The sequence below is a fragment of the Carassius carassius genome, chromosome 35 (genome assembly GCF_963082965.1).
Source record: "Carassius carassius chromosome 35, fCarCar2.1, whole genome shotgun sequence".
NCBI classification, from domain to species: Eukaryota; Metazoa; Chordata; class Actinopteri; order Cypriniformes; family Cyprinidae; genus Carassius; species Carassius carassius.
Window position 1 is genome coordinate 21683621 of NC_081789.1, and position 26513 is coordinate 21710133.

Sequence of the window (26513 nt, forward strand, 5' to 3'; positions counted from 1 at the left end):
TGGTTCTCTGCGACCTTGTATTGACTACCGAGAGCTGAACAACATCACAATAAAGAACACCTATCCGTTACCGTAGATGTCTTCAGCTTTCGAGAGCTTACAGGGAGCATCTGTATTCACAAAATTGGATTTACGTAGCGCTTATCATTTGGTCCGCATCAGACAGGGGGATGAATGGAAAACCGCCTTTAACACCCCTAGAGGGCACTTTGAATATTTGGTTATGCCGTTCGGGCTCTCCAACTCGCTAGGGGTTTTCCAAGCACTCGTTAATGACGTGTTGAGAGACATGGTAGATCAGTTTATATATGTTTACCTTGATGACATACTGATTTTTTCTTCATCTCTCCAGGAACATGTTCAACACGTCAGACGAGTGCTCCAGAGATTACTCGAGAATGGGCTTTTTGTCAAGGCGGAGAAATGCGTATTCCATGCACAGTCTGTTCCCTTCCTAGGGTATATCGTCTCGTCCGAGGGAATACGTATGGATTCTGACAAAGTTAAGGCTGTGATAGATTGGCCATCTCCAGATTCCCGTAAGGCCCTACAGCGGTTTCTGGGGTTCGCCAATTTTTATCGACGTTTCATTCGTAATTTCAGCCAACTAGTCTCACCTCTGACAGCTTTGACCTCCCCCAGTACTCCGTTCAGGTGGTCGGATGCAGCCGAAACTGCATTTACCAACCTCAAGAGCCTCTTCGTTTCGGCTCCCATCCTTGTAGCCCCTGATCCCACACGGCAGTTCATGGTGGAGGTCGACGCATCAGAGGTGGGGGTAGGAGCAGTTCTTTCCCAACGTGCTGCCTCGGACGATAAGATGCATCCCTGCGCGTTTTTCTCTCATCGGTTATTTCCTGCTGAACGCAATTATGACATTGGTAACAGAGAATTGTTGGCCGTCAAATTAGCTTTAGAGGAGTGGCGTCACTGGTTGGAAGGTTCAGGGGTACCTTTCATTGTTTGGAACAATCACAAGAATTTAGAGTACATTAGAACTGCCAAAAGACTCAATTCCAGGCAGGCTCGGTGGGCACTTTTTTTTCGGTCGTTTTGATTTTACTCTGTCGTACCGCCCGGGTTCCAAAAATGTCAAACCCGATTCTTTGTCACGTCTTTTTGATCCCTCCGCCCGCCCGGTGACTCCCGAGTGTATTTTACCTGAGAAAATAGTCGTCTCAGCACTCGTATGGGAGGTCGAATCGAATGTCAAGACAGCCTTAGAAGGGGTAACACCTCCGCCCGGTTGCCCAATCGTTTATTTGTGCCGGAAGAGTTACGGTCCGAAGTTATTCAGTGGGGTCACTGCTCTAACGTTGTTTGTCATCCAGGGATAAGCCGAACCAAGGGGTTAGTTAAACAACGATTCTGGTGGCCACTTATGGCTCGTGACGATCACGATTTTGTTTTGGCTTGCTCAGTTTGCGCCAGTGGTAAGTCGTCTAACCGGTCTCCTGATGGGCTTCTTCAACTGCTGTCTGTCCCTTCGAGACCCTGGTCACATATCGCACTAGATTTTGTTACCGCCCCCTAATGGCATGACGGTCGTTTTGACCGTAGTGGACCGGTTCTCGAAGGCGGCACATTTCATTCCCTTGCCCAAATTACCGACAGCCAAGGAGACAGCGGTCACTGTCCTAGATCACGTCTTTTGGTTACATGGCCTCCCAGTAGACGTGATTCTGACAGGGGATCCCAATTCATATCCAAATTTTGGAAAGAATTTTGTAAGTTGCTAGGAGCGACGGTTAGCCTGTCTTCGGGTTATCATCCCCAGAGTAACGCGTAGTCTGAGCGAGCCAACCAAGACTTAGAGAGAACGTTGCGATGTTTGGTCTCCAAGAATTCTTCTTCCTGGAGCCAACAACTCTCTATGGTGGAGTACGCTCACAATTCGTTACCAGTGTCAGCCACGGTCCTCTCTCCGTTTCAGTGCAGCTTAGGTTACCAGCCACCAGTTTTTCCTAGTCTGGAATCTGAAGTCGCGGTCCCCTCCGCTCACACATTTGTTCAGAGGTGCCACCGCACCTGGACCAGAGCCTGCGAGACTCTGCTCCGGATCAGGGAGCGCACTAAGGCCAAGGCAAATCACAACCGGTCAAAGCCTCCCGTTTACATCGTGGGTCAAAAGGTGTGGCTTTCTACGAACAATATTCCTCTCCGTTCCGTTTCTAACAAATTTGCTCCCAAATTCATTGGCCCGTTTACTATCACCAAGATCATTAGTCCGGTGACAGTCCGCCTCAAACTACCTCCAGCGTACAGGAGGATACATCCCGCCTTCCATGTGTCCAAAATTAAACCCATGTTTTATCCACGTATTAATCCGCCTACCCCGGTTCCCCCGCCGCTGCGTCTCGTGGATGGGGAACCAACCTATTCGGTTAATCGTATTTTGGACTCGAGACGGAGGGGACGAGGATTCCAGTTCTTTGGTGGACAGGGAAGGTTACGGTCCGGAGGAGAGGTACAGTTGGTAAACCGTGATCTCTGGGTTTTGCACTTTGTGGGTGAAGTCTGTGTGTTACGGGTCAGCACTGATTAGTTTGTGGGCGTCTCCGTTAATTGTCATCACCAACAGCTGTCACTCATTACTCATCCCTATATATTGGCTTGTCTAGCGTCTTGTGTTCATGAGAGCATTGTTTCATGTTTGTAACCTATGCCTTGCTTTCTTGTGTGTTTCTGCGTTGGATGTCCGTGTCTCCCCGGAACCCCGTCCACTCTTAGCAACACCACTTACCTTCGGCTCGCTTTCCCACAGTTCCTGTGTCACCCTCTCCTGCTGCCAACTCACCTCCGCCTTCCGGATTCGTCATTCTTCACCACCATCTTGGACTATGCATTCCTCCCAGCATTATTTGTGTCTCAGTTTTGTATTGTCTCATTGTCTTCATTTAATCTCATTAATCTTGCAATTGCTTCCTGCCACTCCTTCACCCAGTCGTTACACAGAGCTAACAATTCAGTTTTGGAAGACAAAGTCACTGGAATGAAAGGGGAATGCTAACAATTTCACGTTTCTTCATTTTAGTAAAGACCTTATGTTAAAACCTGATGTGAATAGAACTATGCATTAGCTTTTTTTTCAGTGCATCATTTTACTGTTCTAAAGCACAACAGATTTTTTATAAGAGTTTTTTTTCTGCAAATGTCATTACTTGTTGCAGCTTTGTATTTTCAGACCCCAGAGAATGAGTTGATGATTCTGGATGAACTCAGTTGAAATATCTGTTCATTACAGTAGAATCATGAAAGTGAAGATAAAAGAAATGTGTGACCATAGGAATCCGTAAATAATTTCAGCTTTAGCTAAAAAGCATCTTCATCTCCACCTAAATATAAATATTAAGCTAGAAAGGTTACTTGCTGATGTAATAATTTCAATCTAATACAGTAGGGCTGTTTTCAAGTTCAGATCAACCCTTCTCTAATTATGTGTTTAAACATTCAGCCAAGCATCAGTGGTGGAGGTTTCTATGTGCAGTGCATACTGTGAAATATTTAGAATAACAGGAAAAAGCATTAAATGTTGTGCGTTTCACATTATTATCTCCTTAAAGAAGCAGTTTACAGGCCTCCTTTAGGGGCTCCAAAGTGACTTCAGCTTGCTGCTGAACAGCAGATAACGTGTTTCTATAGTAACTTTTGTGAGCGTAACCTTGTGAGCTTGCTTCCTATTCACAATTTCATCAATTCCCATACAAAAGGCATCCAAGCAATCATCAGCTTTGCACTTATTCTCTGAATTCTGACCTGAACTCTCTATGTCCTCTAATTTCATTTAGTGTTACATGTAGCTGTCAGTCTATATTCAGTATCAAAAGAGCATTTTGAGTGTAGCTACAGTGGAAGAGAACGGGTCTGCAGGGGAGTATGGGTAATGCTAGAATTGAATGCATGAAAGCTCTCAAGATCACGTTTTCTTTGATGGCCTTTTAGATATCCGATATTTCTCATGACGCACACCAGACACCTGACTGGCACCACCTCATAGGAGTCGGAGTGCTAATTTCCCTTTGCTGTCAAACTCTATCCCCTAAGTGATATTCACCATCACCTCTCATTTTTCTGTGCAGAGTGCAGATGCCAAGCTGCAATAGAGGATGATTGACAGAAGGCAAAGCTGAGACGGCCGTCAGTCAACATCCAGCCAGAGAGTCGATTCATCAGAGTGTCAGAAGCCTTGCTCTCTCTCCAGCCCAACCGATCACTTCGTTTTCTCTCCCTCCACTTCTCTCATCTCTGCTGGCACCCCGACCTTGCCCCTTCCCAGCGGACACAATAAAGACCAGAGGTGGAGATAGAAGCATCAGCCTTGACGAACTTTCAGTGTCCAAAGCGAAGCTGGTATGCTGCTGCCCCTCTTCTGTTCCACGTTCAGCAAAAGTTGGATTATTTTGTAAACCAGACCCAGATCATCCTCTACATTCCCTCTTTCTCTATCTCTCCTTCTCTCATGAATCTTTGAGAGGAAGGGCGCAGGAGGATACTTTACATCACAGTGAATAGTCTATTAGAGGGGCGGCCCAAATAAAGGAAACAGCCATGCGTTTCCCGCTGCTCTTGACACTGCAGGCATCATGGCTGACTGTTTGTCTGGCCACACAGCACTATCCCACAACCTGGGGACACTACGACTTGTGCAAGTCACATGGCTACACGGATGAAGGCCCGACCTGGTATTACATGGCCTGTCAGCCCGAAGCCGCGGACATGACCAAGTACCTAAAAGTGTTTCTTGACCCACCCAACATCACCTGTGGAGACCCACCAGAGACCTACTGCACCCTGGTGAGTGAATGAATCTTATAATTTTGACCACAGTGTATTTACTACTTGTTGTGGCTTCATCTCATTTCATATAATTTTTTAATATGCTTTACATTTGATATGCAAATACATTCATGGTGCTGCATGACATGCAGACTATAACTGAGGTTAAACAGTTTTGAGAATGTGGGATGGATCTGCGTAATCTACAACCGGTAGCAATGAAGATGCTTACAAATAACTGACAAAGTAATTTTCATTCATTTACGCCATTAGAACTGTTAATAAGGAGTAGTGCAGCTGAAACCTCAGTTAATGTCACATTTGTGTCAGTGTAAATGGTGTCCACTTATATGGTTTATATGGTTAATTTTCTCGTTTCGGCTGTGGTGAAAGCCTTCGTTAGGTCTTTGTGGACAAAATGCTGTCTGTCATTAGTATTGAAAATGAGAACTAGAAAAGAGTTAGAGGTAGAAGACGAGAGAGAGGAAGATGGATGAAAGGTGCACTTAAAAAATATGTCTTTCTTTTGAGGAGGTGAGCTGAACATCTTTTATGGGCAAGTCTGTGTGTTTAATTAGAAAAATCATTTGTGCATTTACACACGTTTCTTTGAAACTCACAGCTGGCCTTCAGTATTAGAAGTTAGTGGTTATCAGTGTTACATTTGCTTGTCTGTATGTGTGTGTTTTGAAAGGCTCTTATGCGCATTATCTGAAGTTTTACTACATGTTCAGAGAGCGAGTGAGAGGCTGTTTACAGTATTTAAGAGGTGAAAATAACGAGTGTTGTGGGACAGTCCAATGAGAGTCCGCTGAGTGACAGAGGACCTAATATCTGGCTTGCAGGGAGTGAAAAGTGAATTATTCAGTATGTTTTGTCGCTAATGTGTTTTATTCATAGGATACATTATTCAGAGCCATATCTGGGAGGCACTTTTGAAAATGCTGACTCTCTCTGATAGATTCTCAAGGTTAGAGCAAGGACTGTTATCCATTTTGGAGGGTCACTATCACAATATAGCTTGGCTCTCTGGTTTCCCAAGGGGCCGAAGTAAAAAAAAAAAAGACACAATTTCACCCCAGCACACCAGTCAGTTATTATTGCAATAACAGATGACTGACAAACAGCATGCACTGTGGTCATGCCTTCCTTCATCCCTGGCCCCAATATTACTTTGTACTTCTAAAATGTCTGTTGCAGTTATAATAGAAATATAGTTCCTAGGTGACAAACCCGTTTTAACATTTCTTAGGCCAAGTTTACATAAAATATTTATTGTAAAACATTTCTGGTATCTCTAGGTGATCAGACCCCCTTGTTGTCAAGCAACATAAATTGCCATTGTCCAGCCTTGAAACCCACTCGGTTTTCTGCCAGTGCATCGAGGCTGATCAATTTCTGAGCTGTTAGCCATAAATTGGCAGCAGACATTACATAGATATACTGATTATGCCAATAACAGTTTTATGATGTCTGTAATCATTCTTTTATTTCCGGCTATTGCCATTAGTGTTCTTTATACAAGAGCTCAACCCTCTGTAATTGATTTCTACTCAGGCTGGCCATGGGCTTCTCTCTCTCCCTCTCTGAGGCTGCTAGGCTGTTTCCTCTGATTAGACCCGTAACAGCCATCGCAGGCAGACAGCGAACCTGCTCCGGGCTGAAAAAAATCCAAGCACTGGAGAGACCGATGCTTTACCCTGCAATCTGAAGTGCAGAAAGCTGGACAGATCCATTTGTGAAAAGCTTTTATACTGCTATGGGTGATGACCTTCTCTATGGCAAAAACTTTACCCTCATACCCTACACCACATAAAAATGTCTGCTCAGACGCTCTTTAAGCGGAATCTGTGCTGTAGACAGTGCTATTTGTCTCTGAATGTTTTCTGCTTTTGTTGTCTAAAATTGTGGAGCTAATGCAAAAAAGACTTGGATAGACTTGGATAACATGTCATGGCAAGTCAGTTGAGGACGTATTCCACACATTGTGCACAATCACTAGTGGGATGGTACTTTGTTCTCTATTTACACCAGAACACCTCAAACAGCTCACAATCTTTGTCTCATTCTCTTTCTCAACATCTCAAGATTTTTAAGGAAATCTCTGTAGCATTTCATAATAAATACTCACCACCTTAAGCTTTTAGCCCTTTGAGTGTATCCAGACCATTGCCCTCATATTTAACCTCTGGAAATTCTCTCATGTTACACTTCTGCCCAGGTCTCTTCGCTGCCTGCCAGTAATTGCTAGAATAATTTAAGACCTGCCTAAAATGCTGCTTTGGTCTGTGCCACCACTATCTTTGGCCTTAAATCAAACGGCTCCAGCCTGGTCACTGCTATCAGCCATTTCTATCACCTTGCTTCCCAATTTTCTCCATGTTCACACTCATCATGCTCTGAATTTTTTTTCCACACTTGCCCCTCGATATTGGATTTGAACTCTCTAGCTCTCAATGTAGCCAGTTAGAGGAAAAAATAGGGCTGTCCTCTAAAGATTTTCCTGGTCAACTAGTAGTCGTTCATTTGAAGCATTAGTCGATAAATCACACATTTATTAATAAACCATTTAAATCATTATAGTGAGCCTTTAATTGATCACACAAATAAATGTAGAGTCTTTACAGATTCGAAAGATATATTACATTTATCTGTATGACCAAAAATGTGGGAGTGTTTTAAGAGCAAGTGAGCACACCAGCACCTCCATCTGTCCTGCAGTTAGCGATGCTGTTCAGCTTCCACACTCAACACAGACACTTGAACAGGGCACATTTCTCTAGATTAACATTAGATTGAGCAGCCATGTAAAATTGCTAATACTTATATATTTCAGATAAGCCATTTTGAGGTCGATGAATGATAGGAGAGCGTTTGGATGTCCTGCCCGATGTACTGTGTTACCATAGACAAGCCGTTAACAATCTGTTAGTCAGGACTATGTGACTTCGTCTGTGGATTATTCTTTTTATTTTCTGTGACTAATAAAATTTTGTTCGACCAAGCTTCTTCTGGTCGACTAACGATTAGTTGATTATTAGGGGACAGCCCTATAAAAAAAAAAAAAAAAGACCTCATGCATCACTATAAAGGAACATTGAAACGAATTTGGCAATGGTTTTCAGATTTACAGTTAGATATAATTTCAAACAGCTTGTTCATCAGTCTTGTGACTTGACACAATTCAGAGAGCGATACTCCTCACTAATGGAACAGCCTCAGAAGACCTCTCCTTTCATCGTGTGGTATTATACATCCTAGAAAGAAGAACTGAATGACAGAGAGCTGTTTTAAATAAGGAAAATGAAACAATTACACAGTTACAGAAAGAAAACTAGATTGTGGTTAAAAAAATCATAATGTCTTTCAGCTGAAGATTGTCCCATTGCAGCATTACTCAAGATTTCATTATTCTATAAAGTGACACCGCTTTATTTATGTTTTGATATATAATTCTGACCTTTTCCTGCATATTTCTGCGTGATATTGTAGAGCTCAGGGATTGATGGAAGACATTTTGGTTCATCAGCCTTCTCTCAGAGCGGTGCCATTCCTCAAGTGGCTTAGCATTGACATTTCAGTGAGATTTGAGTGTGCTGTCAGCTACAATATGCCTCCTCTCATATTTAAATGTGCGTCTCGATGAAAGCCGAGGGGAAAAGGCTCCTGCCAATACAGTGTAGTCTCAGACAAATGGTGACATTCGACTTTAATCAAATAGTTTATTCATGCCGAATTCATGCTGAGAGATTGCACAAAACCAGCCACAAAGCAGCTTTTCAAAAGTGCTGACTTTCATGAATGGACTGAGGCAAATATTTGCATTTTAACACTATTGGAAAACTAATTACTTTTCTATAGAGCTGTTAAACATCTGAACTGTGCCATGTGATTGATATATTTATTTGTTTTCTTTTTAGCCGAGTTGAAGAGCTGATAGAAATCAATCTGAATGAAGTGTCTGCTCTGTATAAGAGCAAAAGGTGAACAAATCTGATGGAATTATCAATCTTAGTCAGACATAAGTACAACCCCCTAGAATAGAAATGTAAGACTTGAGACAATAAAAGAAGGCTTTGGCAGTTCAGATCTTTGAAAATCCAGCAGAAACATATTTTGTGTTATATTCTTCACCATATTCTTGATTTTAGAATTTACTTTTTTTTTCTCTTCTATCACTTCTTTTGTGTAGCATTGTAAGGGTTGAATCATAACTGTCCATGTCTGTGCACTGCCAGCTGTTTGGTGGCTTGGCATCATGAATGAAAACAGCTGGATTCAAATACTACTGAAGGGTCTGGTCTCCCCCTTGTTTGAGGCCTGAGCAAGGCACTTAACCTCTGCTTGCTCCAGGGGGCCTGCAGAATGACTGTATGCCTGTGTGTTCTGACCCATCCCTTTGCCTGTCCCAGTAGAGAAAATGGCCTTAAAAATTCTGGGGTTTTATGTTAGAAAATGGATTACAGGGAAACCCACGATCAAGGCTGAAGTGTGGAGATTGTATTTTTGGTCTTCAATCAGTTGTTGGAACAAAAAGATACTTTCAGAAGGGCATAGTAAATGGTATTATGCTTTATTAGCTGCTGAGCTTTGTGCGTCACTGGCTGTGCTGTTGAATAAGACTGTTTGAAGACTGTCTTTGCATTCATATTGATACTGGTCTATAAATAGAATGCTTATACATTTTAATGCTGTGACCTGAAGCATTATCTACTGTTGCACCAGCTGACAACTTGTCATGTTATAGATAGGGCTGGTCCGAATACCATTTTTTTTTTTTAGCTTCGAAGCTTCAGTAATACACGTAGTAATACACACCAAATATTCAAAGCTTCGGACGAAAGGGGCTGAACATATTCTTCTCTCTAATAAAGGCAGAAATCTCTGTGTGTCTGTCTGTCTGTTTGCCTTTTTATTATGTCGAGAACCATTCATTCAATCAATTTCTCCCTTGGTGGGCATGTTGGTGCGGACCCAAGGGAGTGCAGTGTCACATTTTGATGCAATGTGGACACGTGACATGTTCAGATGGAATAAACCTTTAATTAACTACAGGACAGCGCAAGCCAGACGTGGCATGCCTCATGCAGGCAGGGCTTATATGCTCTGAGATCGGACACTGCACTAGTGATACAAAACTGCAGGTCTGTTAAGAACAAATAGTGGCATAGCCAGAATTTAATTTTTGGGTGGGCCTGGGCAAAAATGAGTGGGCAGTAGGCTAACTAACAGACAGAGTCCAGTGGCATAGTGCAAATCCACGGCCCCCAGCCACAAACTCAAGGGTCGGTGGGTTGGGTGTTTAGATTTGTCGCAATATTTTATGTAAATATTTGGTTAAAAAACCAGGAACCAATCGATATCACACAAGCAATGTGCAAACTTTGCATAAGAGTTATGCGGTGAACATCTTAATCTATGTTGATTCACTAGAAAGTGAAAGTAAACACTGACAGCGCTTTTGGCATCTGATGCTGCATTAATTAATGTTAATTAATTGTAATATTAATTTAATAATAAAAGTATCTTAATAATAATAGGCATAATAGGCTAATAAGAAGAATGTAATGTAAATGGCAAATTAGATATAACTAATACAATTATACAATTATTTTATTCAGAAATGTCTGTTTTTTTATTCGTTATTTTAATGAATAGGCCTACAAATTAGGAAAGGGGTGCAGTTAATCGACGGCGTCAGTAACAAAATGTATTATAAAAAAAAATAATAATAAAAATATGCTAATCTTTGTAAGGATGACTGACAACAGCTGGTCTTAAATTCTTTAGACAACAGATACCAAACGACTTTGAACACTGACTGAAAACACTGACTGAGCTCAAATGACAATCACTTGCTGTGTCTCATTTTGGAGGAGGCGTCCTCCGGAGGTCGCATTGTAAGGCTGCATACGTCATCTTGGAAGGCTTATTTAAGGAAAGTAACCGTTAAATTTCAAAGTAAAAAACTAATTGTAGTATTTTAAATATCACAAAGAATAACAGTCAATTTTAATATGGTTACTTTTCTTAAATAAGACATCCTTAATGATATATGCAGCCTTCAAATGCAACTTCCGGAGGATGCAGCCTCCGAAATGAGACGCAGCCATAATCAGCCTGACAGTAGTGTTTCCCGGCTTCACAGAATGGTTCGCACATTGAACTGAAAGTCTTACCGTTACTTGCGTACTGACGGATGGGCTCTCTCCCTCATCAGTGTGAGTTTTTGAAGTTTTTTTTTTTTGTGCATTGCTACTGTTTTTCTAACATTTTCTAACACATCAGCAAATTACAGTCTAACTGAATGGGTGAACAAATTTACATGCAAGACATCAGAGTGGGTGGGCCTGTGCCCGTCAGGTCAGTCCGCTACCTACATTCCTGAGAGCAATAATTTTAATAAGGTAGCCTAACATTTTTTTAACAGACAAAACATTCCCAAATCAAAAATTAGCAGCACAGTTATTACTGGCACCGTAAAGGGTAGGCTATTTAAATAAAAGAAGAACGAAAAAAAATTTCAATTTAAAAAAAATTTCAAAGTTCAATGAACTGTAATATATAAAGAACACTGTAGCATACGTACTTTCAATAACAGCATCACACATTTTAATTAACAAACAGTTTAAATAAAATAAAATTAATTCCATTATATAAATTAAAACAAACTGTAATACGCCAAATAGAACAAGGTTACATTATCACAATCAGATTACAAGCTAGTGAAACTACCTACTTAGTCTACCTACACTCTTTTCATGTTTTTATCATGTGTTAAATTACTGATTAACATGATGGATAAAAGCTGCTCATCTTTTTACACCAACAATATACTATAGGCATACTACTTACAGAACTCTGGTGGTGATTTTTCAAACTTGATGTGCTGTTGTGGTGCAGTTTTAAATCGCATATTTGCACACTGCCTTTGTCTTGTCCACATTCCATTTAAAGTGCTCTTACACAGCTAAGGTCTTTGGCATTTTTGTCTTCTCTTTCAGATGAAGTGAATCATGACGTTCATGGCGTTCACTCATGGGCGATTAATACTCGGGTGTTAAAAAAATAATAATATTTTTAATAATAATATATTATCTCAAAATTGAATAATCAAATATTCTGGTCCAGTCGTTGTCATAGTTGCACCTCCCCTAGCCAGCAAATGAATATTTGTAATCTGTGTGCAAAGTCTTTCAGATTAAAATGCCCTGATAGGATGGGCAGCAGTTTAGACTTTGACTAAAACACACACAAATCTGTTAGTTGTTTACCCTTTTTGAATTTATTCACCAAGGTGATATGGTTCCCGCAGTAACAGGAAGTAGTATTACCTGCCGTAGAAGCTTCTTGTTCTATCTTAACTCTATCAGGACATGGATTAAGTACATACTGGCTGCTACAAGAAGATAAGAATGTATTTTCCCAATGCTGCTATCCCATAATGCACTCTGACAACTTTTCATCACTTTTTTATGCGGAAATATGAGTAGAATGGAGAGGACAGCAGAACCAGCCATTGGAAATTTCCCGATATATTATACAATAAAGCTCCGTAGATCACACTTACGCACACGCAGTTAGTGTACAATCTTATCTTTCTCTTGTAAAGGTTAGAAGAAGTACAGACGGCTTAAGCTAAAATGATATTAATATAAACATTTATCCTGACATTTACCCTCACAGAATGGCACAAAAAAGATAACTAGCAAATGCGGCTCAAAGCGAATATCATAACCTTAAATTAAGGCAAACATTTCTGAGTCACCGTCAAATTGCACATTAGAATATTGGAAAATCTTTTTCTCTGGTCTGTAATTTGCTCTGTGAATATGTCCCACTGGAGCTCTTGGCTTGTAGATAATGAGAGCACCGTCATTTGGCTTCAAGTTTTTATTTCTATGACACAGGGAATTTTCTTTAATGTATTCCATTTGACTAAGGGCTTCTTTTCTCTCTCTCTTTCTAATGCAAGACGAGGCTTAATCCCTCTCCTGGTAATGGGGCTTTTGTTGGTTTCCACAGTTCATCACGCATGGAAAATTCTCAGCTCAAACCTTCTCTGAGGATGGCTTCTAAGAATAGGCAGAATTCTGTTAGCCTATCTGAAACAGGGCCCTGGGATCCATTTACTTTTAATTGCTGTCTCTGCCTTTAGGCTACAGATCTTCCTTCCCTCCCTCCCTCCCTTCCTCCCTCCCTCCCTCCCTTCCTCCCTCCCTCCCTTCCTACCTCCTTCTTTCTTTCATTCTTTCTTTCTTTCTTTCTTTCTTTCTTTCTTTCTCACACCCATCAGATCTTTCTCATGCCCATCATATCTTTCTATGTTTGTTGTTGTACTTGTCTCACTCTCTGTGTTACTAGCACCATTATGCTTGTGTTGGCTACACAGACATGGTGACTTTCACAATCTGTTTGGCATTCGAAAGCGGGTAAGACTGCGAAATGGAAATGATTCAATAAGCGCCAGATAATAAACTACTATCTACTCATACATTAAACATAGACTCATGCTAAGACACCCATAATAATTTACCCACTTCAATGAAACGTCCTGTGTGCAGTATGAGGACAAGGATTGCTTTGGGCACTGCTAAATTAGATCCTTAAAGGCCGGTATCATTGCACAGGATCATGGGGTTTTACAGGACCAGATCTGCTGTTCCAGCCATATTTAATGCCTGTTGTGCATGCATGAAGGGACAGAGATATTAATGAGTATGTGCGGTTTCTAGATGTCAAAGCCAAACCATTTACTAATTGGAGACAGACAGAAAGAGCTGAGTAAAGGAAGGACCTTATCGATAAATTAATTGATCTCAATAAATGGGCAATGGACCACAAACAGCTACATTTCTTGTCTCATGTGAAAGGGATTGATTAAAAAAAAGGAAAAAATATGAAAAACATACAATTCAAGCCATCTTTCTCGTTTTCCCTCTTTTTCAGAATGGTCAGTGGAGGATGCATTAATAGGGCTATTCATTTTCAAGGAGAGGAAAAAAACAACAAAAAAGCTGTCTTTTCAAGCGATACCGGGCAATGAGAAAAGGGCTGAGGAGGCACTTTGCAGGCCTCAAGGGCTGGATCTCACTTTCTGAGAGCTGTGTGAAGACAGGAAGAAAGAGAGAAACTCTGGCTGTCTTCACTGGCCTCCAGACAGAGTGCCTCAACTGACTGACAGTTCAAAACTGCAATGATCTGTTACGTCTGTCCCAAGCAGTGCAGAGAAAATTCAAAATCAATAACAATGCAATCAGAACTGAGAATCAAATGCTAAATATTTCCCTAGACATTTGCTGCAGAATGACATTTGCTTTTTTGATGAATTGCTAATGTGCTTCTGAGCTTATTGCTAGTAGTCTATGGTCAACGTTACCTCTGCAGAAGAGCACAAAATTGCATACCAATATTTGAGACACTTGCTTCATTTTATTCACTTAACGAATGTTTAAAAAAAAAAAAAACTTCCAGGATAATGTTTCTGACTCTAAATTCTGATTGGATTGGAAGATATTATGTTGGGCCTATTAACCATATTACTTTGTAAAAACATATTTATTCTGGTATACATATAATTATAAAGGTATATGGTATATAATGGTATAATATATTTTTAAAATATACATTTTGAACATTATTGTTTATTATGATATTCATTTTACCATCCATTTTCACGAACAGTCAGATTCAATCTTTAATTAAAGAGACTGCAGCTTTCATACACACTTTTTGATATAAATCAGTATTTACTGTGCAAAAGAGACTGTCCCAGGAAAAAATTACCAACAGTATTGAAGAGTTCTACAAACTATTTTAGTCATTAAACATACCAATGCATAGTTCGCCTTCAGGAACTCGAGCTGCATCTGAAAATGCTATGGGAACACCCTTCAGCATGACCAGCTCTGAATAATATATGTAATCAGTCTCATGAATGGGTGTGGCGTCATAGGCGGGTGACGTAGTAACCAGGAAGCTATAAAAGCACGTGAGGTGGAACGAGCGTCAGCTTTTTGTCATTTAGCAAAGCTCTGTGTGTGTGTCAGTCGCTATTTGTTTTGTGAGTCTTATTTAGTGTTTTTTGTCCACTGATAAGCTCCATTATATCAAACCTCAGTCAAGAGAAGTTTTGGGCTAAAACAGGCAGCGTTCAGGCTGTGTGTTTTCCCTGCCCATGATAATATATTGGGTAGGGACAAACGCAGTGTGTTGTCTGCTTGAGAGCGAAGCACCCAGAATCAGCTCTCGAGGGAGTTGACAGCATGCGACCATTTGTTACTGCTTTTTTTTACTCTCTAAAGGCTCTCTTTGAGGGGAGCATTTCTCGTGGTGCCGGTCCTACTTTTGCAGAGGCGGAGCAGTGGCTGTGCTCGCGGGTTTCGCTTTCGCGCCCGTCTGTCTTTCTCAGAGTAGATTGATACGGAGGGCGTCAATGAGCTAGCATCATCAGTTGCACAAGCATCAGTTACACAAGCAATATTAGGACCTAATATTATAACGAGCAGCATTAATTGGGAGCGTAGCTCGTGCAGTCGGCTCTCGAGGAAAAATAAGGGGGCTGATTGTGCTTCTACGCTCTCGCCGGGCATTCTCCGAGGAGCGTGTCCGTGCTTGTAATCTTGCGATTCTGGTCCTGCTGTTGCTGAGGCATGGTGACTACTTTCATACAAGAAACAATATAAAACAATTCAAATAAATTTGAATTCTCCTGACGCGTGACGCACCTTATCTCCGAGGAGATTAACATTCCCAGCGGGCAATTGATGTCAAATAGACATCAAATTGACGTCAAACATAGTAATCAAAGAATTGGTCAAAAATGCAAATCAATCGATGTCAAAACTTGACATTAAATTGGCGTCAGGTTTTGACATTCATTTGATTTGCATTTTTTATTTTTTATTTACACATTGATGTCCTATTCTAGACCACAAGAATAATGACAAAACAGTATTAAATGCAAGACGTGTTTTATTAAATCCACTGGTTTATATCAGAATTTTGTAAATTTTCCATAAATGAAAATGTAATACGGTATATACTTGGTATGACAATTTCATTTATTCATTTAGCTGACGCTTTTATTAAAAGCGACTTACAATTTCTATATATGTCAGAGGTCGCACGCCTCTGGAGAAACTAGGGGTTAAGTGTCTTGCTCAGGGACACATTGGTGTCTCACAGTGGATTCAAACCCAGGTCTCTCACACCAAAGGCATGTGTCTTATCCACTGTGCCAACACCACCTCAATTTCATTATCAATTATGGCAAATGTATTTTAATTTTAAAGTATATGAAAAAATAAGGATATACACATACTTAATGTGGGGTGGCAGCAAAAATGCTACATTTTTTTTTTTTTTTTTTTTGTAATTAAGCAAATCAGTATATTTTTGATAAAATATAATATATTCTCCTCTTTCATTATCAGTAATTTATGCCCACATGTTTATTTTATGAAATAGTTTTTTGTTGTTGTTGTTTATATGTTTTTAACCACAGAAGTTACAGAAGTCCACTTTCATGCAGAAATCAAACAACATATGATTCAAAACATATGCCGAATGGATGCGTTTTGAAGAAAAAAAAATAGCTATTTACATTGATATCAATGTGATGTTAATATGACATCAACTGAATGCCTATAATACGATGTTGATTTGACGTCAACTCAGTGTCAAACATGTTGGCCCATATACTTACATAATAAATTTCAGTATGGGATGAACCTAATATTTTCACCAATTTAACCCCTGGAAGTACTTGATGTATAATCTGACTTTGAAATTATGTTTTGCATCATCTTGATCAAATCTTGTCTAATATTTGATGTCAAATTGACATCAAGGTGCCCACTGGGTTGTTTTTTTTTGTGTGACTAAGCAACTCGCATGCTGCCGAGGCAACGCGTGTACTACATCATTTTCATTTTTGATCTGAATTTTACCACACCTGATCGTGTTTACTCGTTTGGATGTTCACATTGATAGCTGTGATTACATAGTAATAACATGCTGATTTGCGCTCAAACAGATGGTAATCATGCCGATACATCCACATTCCAAACAAACACACACACACATATAAGAAAAAAGTAAAAAATAAATAAAAAAAGGACATTTATTTATTTGTGCCAAACCCTGATCGCTAAGTCACACCCTCATTAGATGACAGGTGCGTCAGGAGAATTTATTTATTTGAATTGTTTTATACTGTTTCTTGTATGAAAAAAGTCGGTTTAGTTTTAATAAGGGACATTTTCCACCTTCTATCAGCTAAAAAAATAATAAAATAAAATAAACTACTGTTCAGCTTGTCTAATGCAGCATTGCCTTTATACTTTATACTATGACTTATATACTTTTCTATCATTTTAATCATCTCACAGAAAAAACTGAGGGCATTTTTAGTGGCTATCCACATATTCTTCAGGGGGATGTATCTTTGTCCACAGTTAGGGAAGACAGTGTAAAGTGAAACTCTCGTAACTTCAGCGGGTCATCATTTTCAAAAGCCTTGGCTTGAAATGTATTACATATCCACATGCTGCGCATTAGAGAATAGAAATGAAGTGATTTAGTGACACACATTGAGCCTCAGATGTTGCTCTGGGAGTAACGGCTCATCTCGGGGTGTGTTAAGGGGCTCTTTAATGGTGTTAAATGTGTTCGTTCTCTCCCTCCCCACCAAGCTTCATAGCTCAAAACGACAGCCACCATACTGCTGGCTATTTTCTCTGATGTATGCTGGAATTTGTATCTCATTAGGGCCTTTTCTCATAGCTCCTATTGTTTCAAGCTGCTCTTTCACAGTGAAGCAGCCTAAAGAAAGAAGAACAAAACCTTGCATGCATGAGAATTTTTTTTTTAAATGTAAATCCGTTGTGAGGACCGATTTACTTAGAACAAAAACTCCCATCGGAATAATCCTTCCTTATCCAGAAAAAATCATTACAAATGGCTGATTTTTTATATATTTTTTAATTCAGGTTCAGATTTTTAATCCCAAATCAGATGCATGCAAGTAATGATTATGGCCCTGTTTTTATTTAATAACTCATATGGCCGGCGACTATGACCTATTAACGGAAAAAACGGCTTCATGAAAATGACAGGTCAGAATTTATAGTATCTGACACAATATGTCTGGACCCTGCAGCGTTCTCTGCTAATTAGGCGGTTTGGTGGTGACACCAGGGTTCATCTTGTCAACAGTTGTAAAATTCCTCTATTCATCGTGCCATTAATTTTGTATTCATTTTCGATTTAGCTTAGAAATGCCTCAGCAATTTGTTTTATTCCCTCTTGAGCAAATTACACCCTGCTAATAATCCTAATTACTCCTCCTAATGTATTTCCCCTCAAACATTTCCTCTAGAGTGAGCCATGAGTGCAGGGCCCATTATGGTTGCCTGAATCTTTCGGTGTAGTTTACACTTAGCTATGATCATATCAAGTGTTAGGACAGTTGTGGCCTAATGTTTAGAAAGTCAGACTTGTATCCCAAAGATTGTGGGTTCGAGTCTTGGTGCCAGCAGGAATTGTAGGTGGAGGGAGTGAATGTCCAGTGCTCTCTTCAAACCCTCAATAGCACAACTGAGGAAGGCACTGAACCCCTGGGTGCTGCAGCAATATGGCTGCCCACTGCTTCGGTGTGTGTTCACAGTGTTTGTGTGTGTGCACTTGGATGGGTTAAATGCATAGCACACCATACTTTGTCACTTCACTTTCATTTTCAATTAAAAAACTTTATGCCACATATTCTTGCGATGGCAAACAAGGTACAGTGTTTCAAAACCAGATTTAAATGGTTCTCTGTATGAACTTTGTAAGAGACTTCTGCCAATTAATAGCACTTTTGCTTGGACATCAGTGTTATCAGAGCATGTTTTTCTCTGCTGCTGAGAGAAAACCTATTTAGAATGTCATAGTATGTGAGCACTAAAGATGTCTAGCAGTGCTTTACACTGGCACTGAATTCGGCTAATGCTTTTGAACTCTGTTCTGCTTTCAGAGAATGGATGAAAGCAGAGGTGTGTGCCAGCGTGCCATGTGTCACGGCGTCGGGGTTTATTCTGCTCGTAGATAAGAACACAGCATAAGCCGCTCTTCTCCCCAGTCGACAGGCCTTTCTACAGAATTATCTCCGTCCAATGTTGTTTCGGCTGTCTATTTTTAAACTGGCAATTTGGAAGGCTATGCATGTCTCCTGCCATAATCGTTTCATATAAACGCTTTTCAATAAAGAGATTGCTTTTAGGTTATAGTTGTCAGTTAGATCAGCGGTTCTCAATTCCAGTCCTCGCGCCCCACTGCTCTGCATATTTTGCATGTTTCTCTTTGTTAACACACCTGATTCAGATAATCAGCTCTTTAGAAATGAACTCCGTGCATGAACTGTGGTTCCAATTGTTCATTGCTCCCTACTCCCTGAGCAGGGGAAATCTGTTGAAGTTTACCTCACATCGAAACATTCATTCACTGATTTGTGCTGTGCAGCGTCTTTAAACATGGACAACTGTGACATCATATACCTCTGTAGATCAATACAATTTAAATTCACGTCTTGCACACTTCAATGCACTTTGATTGGAACATATAGCTACGTTCACTTCGAACTGGAATCATGGCTGAATATCCTGTGATGTCCACTTCGCAGGGCACTTATGTTCGAATAGAACAAATGTCTGAAGCGCTAAGAGAAACGTTCAAAATGTGCAGAGCAGTGGGGCGCGAGGACTGCAATTGAGAACCGCTGAGTTAGATGATATTTAGCCAGAATTTCTCTACATAATTTGGAGTTTATTTAATTGTAACTTAATTGTATAGTGCATTTTGTTGTATGCATGTTTGTGCTCATTTGCTATAAGACTTTCCGTTCTCACCCGGATGATCTCTTGGGGTAATGTGTTTTTAGGATCAGGGTTTGAGGGTTTAAAACCAAAAAAAATATTATCTTTGTTTGACCATCAGCTTGCTTGTGTTGCTTATCTAGGCTTAAAGTGGAACCGGAATAGCTTTGCTGTTGACACTGGGCATCAGGTGATTTCACATGGGGATAATAAAGATGAAGACATAAAGTCTGAGGGTTCAGGATCTAGATCAAGGGGTGTGACTGCCTTCAGGCATTTAGTAGCCTTCTTTGCATGCAGTAGTGATATGTAGTCTGGCAGCTGTTTGGGTGACTGGCTTAGTGCTGCATTTTGGAAGTCCAAGTTAGGTTAGATGTACACCAAAGACAGCACAAGCAAAACTTTTACAATTCCATTCCAGTTTTCTTCTGAACACTGTTCTGTTGCCTTACTTCTTGAAGTCTTTCCCATGGTGGCAATTTTTCTAATTTCCCTCAACTACTAACGAGAATATGGCAGAGAAAAGCGCTAACATTGTGACAAATAAATCAATAGATGCAGCCTTCTAACATGCTCTGATGAGTCATTTTATACAAACCACTGATTGTATAAGGAATACACACATGTGATGTTTAATTGTATGCTAATGAATATCGCAGGGCATGAAGTTTGGTAATGGCTGGTGACTTGAGAAAAGTTACTGGCCATAAATTTTACTCCTTTTATTTTGGCTGAAAACTCCAGCTTCATTGAAAACAGGTTTACAAATGCATCTGATTACAAGTCATTACTGAAATACTGTAAACCTTTGTCCAGTAAAATGTTGAAAATTATGGTAATGTAAAAACAAAGCATAACTGGTGGACATTGCATTCCCAGATTTGCACTAAACTCACAATACATTCAAAAACTAATAATAATATTACTATAATAATAAATATAGCTAATTAATCATAAACTTTTTCATTTTCACTTATCTTTAGATTCATTTTCACATTATATATATATATATATATATATATATATATATATATATATATATATATATATTCCTTGCCATTGGATTTGTGTTCCTTGAAATTATGTGTGACAGTGTTTAACGTAGTAAAATATAGTTAAATACCACTGTTTTAATTAATAAAGATACTTAATTTAATTTGATGTGTTCATCTGCAGAATTCCAAGCTCTTATGTGTGGTAGCTCAGAATATCTGAATTTGTAAATTTTATCATGCATAATTCACAAAGCTTTCTGTATATGCCGTTACATGACATTCAAATAACTGAGCTATAATGAAAATGCATAGACATGCTACTACTATCAAATGAGGTCAGAAAGGAATACAATTGCTTATTAACTTACACACTTCTAATGTTTATGCAGCTTTCATTTTGAAGCAAATCCAGGCATACCATAAACTTAATGAATATTCAGTGGATCATTTTGGAAGGCTGATATGTCTCTGACTGGCAGCACCAAAGCATCTTCAATTGTTCCCTTTCGGCCATGAACCGCCTGCTGCATGACAATTACAAACTTACTCAATAATAGTGTTGACAGCTGTCACAAACACCAGCACCTTTAGTTTATTTATTTATTTAGAGTTTTCTTTTTTCCTCAATTAGAGCATCTGAATTTTCAGCATTTATTTTTCTGTGTATCTTTTGGGAGTCATAAGAAAGTCTTTTTTTCGGTTTCAAGAGCAGATGGGTTTGGGTCCACTGGATTCAAAACGATCTATCAATTGCCCTCCCACCCATCCCCCCTGTGGATGCATTTGTCTGAGCTACATGCTTAAACATGCTTGTGCCATTACTCTAAAACACTTTGAATTACTCATGATCTGTTGATATTTAATATGATTCAGTGCCTCGTTGAATTGTAAACAATTACACATTATCTCAGCAGGGTCATTACATTACCATCATGACATTGCACACAGTTTGTAGTCAAATATGTCCATGTACTTGACAGCAATATACTATAATCTAATGGAATCTGAAAAATGAGTTTCAATATCCTCAGCCAGGCCAGTGGATCCCAGGGGGTGTGCAGGAGCAGACAGGAGACTGACTCATGCTATCAATGCATGCTGTCCTGGGGTGGGCGAAAAGGACAGCCAGTTAACCACGGTCACAACCTTAGAACATTGGTCCCTCGGAGCTGACAGAGAGCTGAGAAGAGTCTGGCCCACACCTCGACAGCTAAGGGAATAAATGACATCCAACCTGGGAAGTAATCAGCCCTGGGAGACAAGAGAGAAAGAGAGTGACAAGGCAAAGATGTGGAAGTTGATTTAGATTTGGTAGTGGCAGTAACAAGAAGTTGTGTCTAAATGCAATTCAGTCTGAATGATAAGAAGATTTTCACAAAAAAAAATTGCAATTCTTTATCTGTCTCTCATTTGCTTGCAATTAGTAATTATGTTTTAATCAGAATTTGTAGGCACTCCTTCCCCTTGTTTTGCATTCATTTATCTATCTCTTCTAATCCTCTTTTGTGTTTTACGTAAAAAGGGTTTAAAAATCAGCCAATACAGCGAGCTCTGATACACATCATCTCATTCTATTCCGTTTGATGTTCTTCACTTTTGCACATTAGGACTATTGATTTCTGTAGATAAATTTAGATGATCACAAAGCCGCAGCCACTTTGTGTTGTAGCTGTGTAGAATAGTTTGTCTGCTCAGTCACTCGGGAGTCACTACAGAGCTGTTACGAAACAACAGTAAAACAAGCAGTAACATGGAAACCAATAAGTGACACAGTTTGAGCTCCTGTGTGCTTTGTTTTCTTATGCTGCCAATGAAAATTTTTATTATAGATTTTTTTTTCCTCTCTTATTAGGGCTTGTGGTTACAGAGATATGTTTCAGGTAGCTGCTGCCAGCACAAATTTAGAAACAAATATTGTTCACAGAATCTCCAAGAAAAAAATATCTTGCTTGCAAACCTCGAGAGTGAGGGAGCCTTGCGTACACATTTGCCGGGATGATTTATCACACATTTGCTAAGAAGCACTCAGAAGATGAACTGAAGTAGCACAGTGCTGCATTATTTTGTGAAACAATTCAGTTAAATGCAACAATTAAAAATTAATAAGCAAACAGTGTTCTTTCCTTTGAATATCACTGTGGCCACATTGCCTTTTAATTTAGTTTGGTTTTGTTTGATAGCTTGATAAAACCCAGCAGAGTTTTCCCAGGACGGTGTTTCACTTACCAAGATGATGTAGTTGAATATGTTGCATTTCTCATTGTAATTAAGGAGAGGATTGTCAGTCAACAATGGAAAGTGTAGATGGTGAGGTTATATTTTGACAGGTTAATTTAATGTGTTGTTGAAAAGCATTCTTTTTTTAACGGTTACAAATATTTATCTAATTTTATATTAATTATATCTTATTTTATAATCTTCTTCTTAACTGATGCTTTATTCTTCTTAACAAGTAAGCGTCTACCTCTGTTCAGTGTCAGTCTGACAAGGCCAAATTAAAAAACAGAATTGGATCGCACCCATTATAATCAGTAAATCTGTATAGACTGGAAGCACCTGATCAGTGTTAATTTTGACAGGCATTTTTGATTTAGTCTTAGTCTGCTACTTGAGACAAAAATGCTTAATAGTCACATTTTAGTCATTTGAGTCTAGAAAAGTCATTGCATTAGTGTTGGGCGATATGGTCATTTTTCAAATCGTCATATCGTCAGCCCATGAGATTGACGATACACAATATTATTGTGCATGGGTAGGGCAAGAGAGAGTCTCTGTTCTTGTCATAGCATAACTATTTGGTGTTTTAAACCGCGCAGGTGCACGAGAGAGAGCCTATGGTATCACCAATAATCGAAAAAATATACTTTCAAACATACTGATAAACTAACGTTAAATATAAAAATACTGTATAATCAATGTATGTTAAAACAGCTAGTTCATATATAGTCGGACGCAACTGTCATATCACGCGTCCTGTGACAAATTTGCCGCATCTGCACACAGAAGTTATCAGTCTAAATGTTCTGCAAAATCAATCAACGGTGAAAATTTTTATTTTCAATGGAAAGCTTATAAAGACTGTATTTGCTACATTTGTGTAAGCAGTACACATCAAAACATGAAGAATGAAAACACAGTACATACCAGATTCGTCATAATAATGAGTCATAAACACACCCACAGCTGTAAATTCCGGTTTAGTTAGGAAGGTAGGGGTCCACTGAACGACATCTCATAGAGCACGTTTAGTCCGATGAAGCAATAACGTTGTAATATGGATGATAAGTCATTTGTTTACATTTCAGTTCTTCAGCGACAGAACTGTTTGTGTCTGTTATGGAATAGCTCACACTCAGAAACTACGTCTTGGTGGTAAAAAACGGCATGGTTTTGTAGCGTACAGTGTCACAAACAGAATGAGACAATCCACAAAAAAAGCAATCACATTTAGTTACAAAAAATTATTCTAAAATCAAAAATGATTCTAAATTTCATAGCGCAACATGACCTGACATAATTGTTAACATCATAAGGATCCTGAAAGTTTCCAAACTCTCCCCAATCATAATGCTATTTAGTGGTCATAAAACAAGAAACAGAAAAAGGAAAGCAAAAGCACTTTTCAATTTGAAGGAAAATGTGCACATTACTGTATAGGAAAATGAGACGTGAAACAGCATTTGTTTTCCAGACAACATGCATATTTCAAGTCATAACATGATAAACTTTAATGTGCATTCTAAAAAGTAGTGAAAGGATCAAAATAACCTAAAGTTCCTTAAAAAAAACCTACTTTTTATGAAAGAGCTTGCTGTGGAGCCGATGCACACATCATGAACACTGAAAAGTAAAAGTGATAGTGACATGACATACAGTATGGTGACCCATACTCGGAATTTGTGCTCTGCATTTAACCCATCCAAAGTGCACACACACACCGTGAACACACACCCGTAGCAGTGGGCAGCCATTTATGCTGCGGCTCCCGGGAAGCAGTTGGGGTTCGGTGCCTTGCTCAAGAGCACCTCAGTCATGGTATTAAGGGGGTAGAGAGCACTGTATATTCACACCCCCACCTACAATTCCTGCCGCCATGGCGAGCACATGGTGGGAGCAGCAGTTCTTCACAAGTTTTTGTAGATGGTGTATTTCATGCGCTTGAGGTAGTGGATGTTCACTGCATAGTCCAAATGCCCTGGGAACATGGGATATGTCAGTGATGACAAGATGTCCAAATGAGAGCAATGTTGGTTATTCATTGGGAAGCACATCACTCTTGCACTTTTTTGACTACTTTTGGACTGTAAAAAAAAAAAAAAAAAAAAAAAACACCCCCTACTGCCATTAACCCCTTACCAGTCACCCCCCATTTTTTGGCATGGAGACAGAAATTAAATACAAAATAAAAAGGTTTTTGCTCCTGATTCTTTCTGACTAGATACATAAACCATCATTTGTTCACAAAGCTGACACTTCAAAGTTTACAGTTCAGGAATCAGAATTACTCAGACTGTTATGATAATAGATATATAAGCTTAAACATAAAAAGAAAAATATTAAAAAGATATTTTTTTAATGTATTAAATAAATTATTGATGTAGGATATGAGTTTAGGAACACAGTGTAGCTAAAGCCACAAGTCTACCAAATCTTAAATTGAAATTTCATAATCCAATCTGTAAAACTGAGAATTTTATGAAATATTTTTTAAGGCCATGTCATGTGTGTTTTTAGAGAAGGCTAATCTGATTGATTTATGGCACTTGTCATCTCTGTAAAATCACACATGTAAACTCTCATATGTGCTCTATCTGTGTTTTTGGCTCTGAATACTCCCCCATTCATGATTCTATTGTTCTCACAAAAGTCTTTCACACCTCCGCCAGGTATGACACATTATCATCTTTTATCATTATTCTTTTGTTTTTATTCCACCTTTATTAGCCTTTGTTGTGGTATTTCAAGCTTTACAAAGCCACCATGCTGCAATCTCACTTCAGTCTCAGTATGCATTTACCCCTTATTTATCAAAAGTCTTACTATAAAAATACAACAAAACATTTTCTTATGACCTTACGTAAATTATTGTGACAGAAATGCATTATGAAGAAGAAATGCACCTGCTATTAGTAGCATTAGAGCTAACGTTAGCATCAAGCTACATCAGACAATTTATGAAATTATTAGTACACTTTTACTCAAAACTCACTTTAAACCCCAATCGAGTGTTTGTAATAACATCCTTTTGCGATCACTTCTTGCTTCTTGATAAATGTGATCTGTAGTGTTGTCTGACAGTGGACGATTAAAACCACCCTCCAGTCTACATTCAGCCTGAGCGTTCTCACTTCCTGTCTGCCAGCATCAAATGAAGGATCGCTTTCACAGCATGTCTCAGCTAAACACAGTTTGAGTAAAAAGAACCTTCATGCATGTCCAGACTGCCGATGGGTCTGAAGTTTCCATTTAGTTGAATTGTTGTGCCATTCTATGGCACCAGATATTTTTAAATAGTCTTTTATGTACAAAATTACAGACTGTGCTGTAGATAATGCCTAAAGATATTTGTTGCAAATATGTCAGAAGCGCTCCAAATTAGATTCAAACCAATTGCCGATTCGCAATGTGATTCTTTTGATGTTTCCTTTTTACTGTCATTCTTGTAATTTAGGCAGTTATGCAGCTGAATGGCGGCTGATTTAATTACTTGTTGCGAGCTCCATATTCCCATCAGAGGGCGGAGGGATAGAGGGGGATTGGCAGGGATATCTCACCTCCCTGCCAACAGCAAACCTCCCTCTGCCGCTGGCTAGAACCCCACACACGCTCCGCTGGAGAGAAGTGTTCTCAGTGAAGAAGCCTTGATAGAATGAGTGTAGTTTAATGT

At 39.3% G+C, this 26513-nt stretch overlaps 1 protein-coding gene across 8 annotated transcripts in view; it reads left to right on the plus strand.

Moving 5' to 3' along the window:
• ntng1a (netrin g1a) overlaps positions 1–26513 on the plus strand; it is a 118396-nt gene that overhangs the window by 9068 nt on the left and 82815 nt on the right. For 7 of the 8 annotated variants that reach the window (XM_059524947.1, XM_059524953.1, XM_059524945.1 and 4 more), the window contains exon 2: positions 4080–4794. In XM_059524947.1, the coding sequence (XP_059380930.1) occupies positions 4549–4794 (246 nt within the window). In that variant the 5' untranslated portion in view covers positions 4080–4548. The remainder of the gene's footprint in view (positions 1–4079; positions 4795–26513) is intronic. The other variant, XM_059524946.1, reaches the window with a different exon arrangement.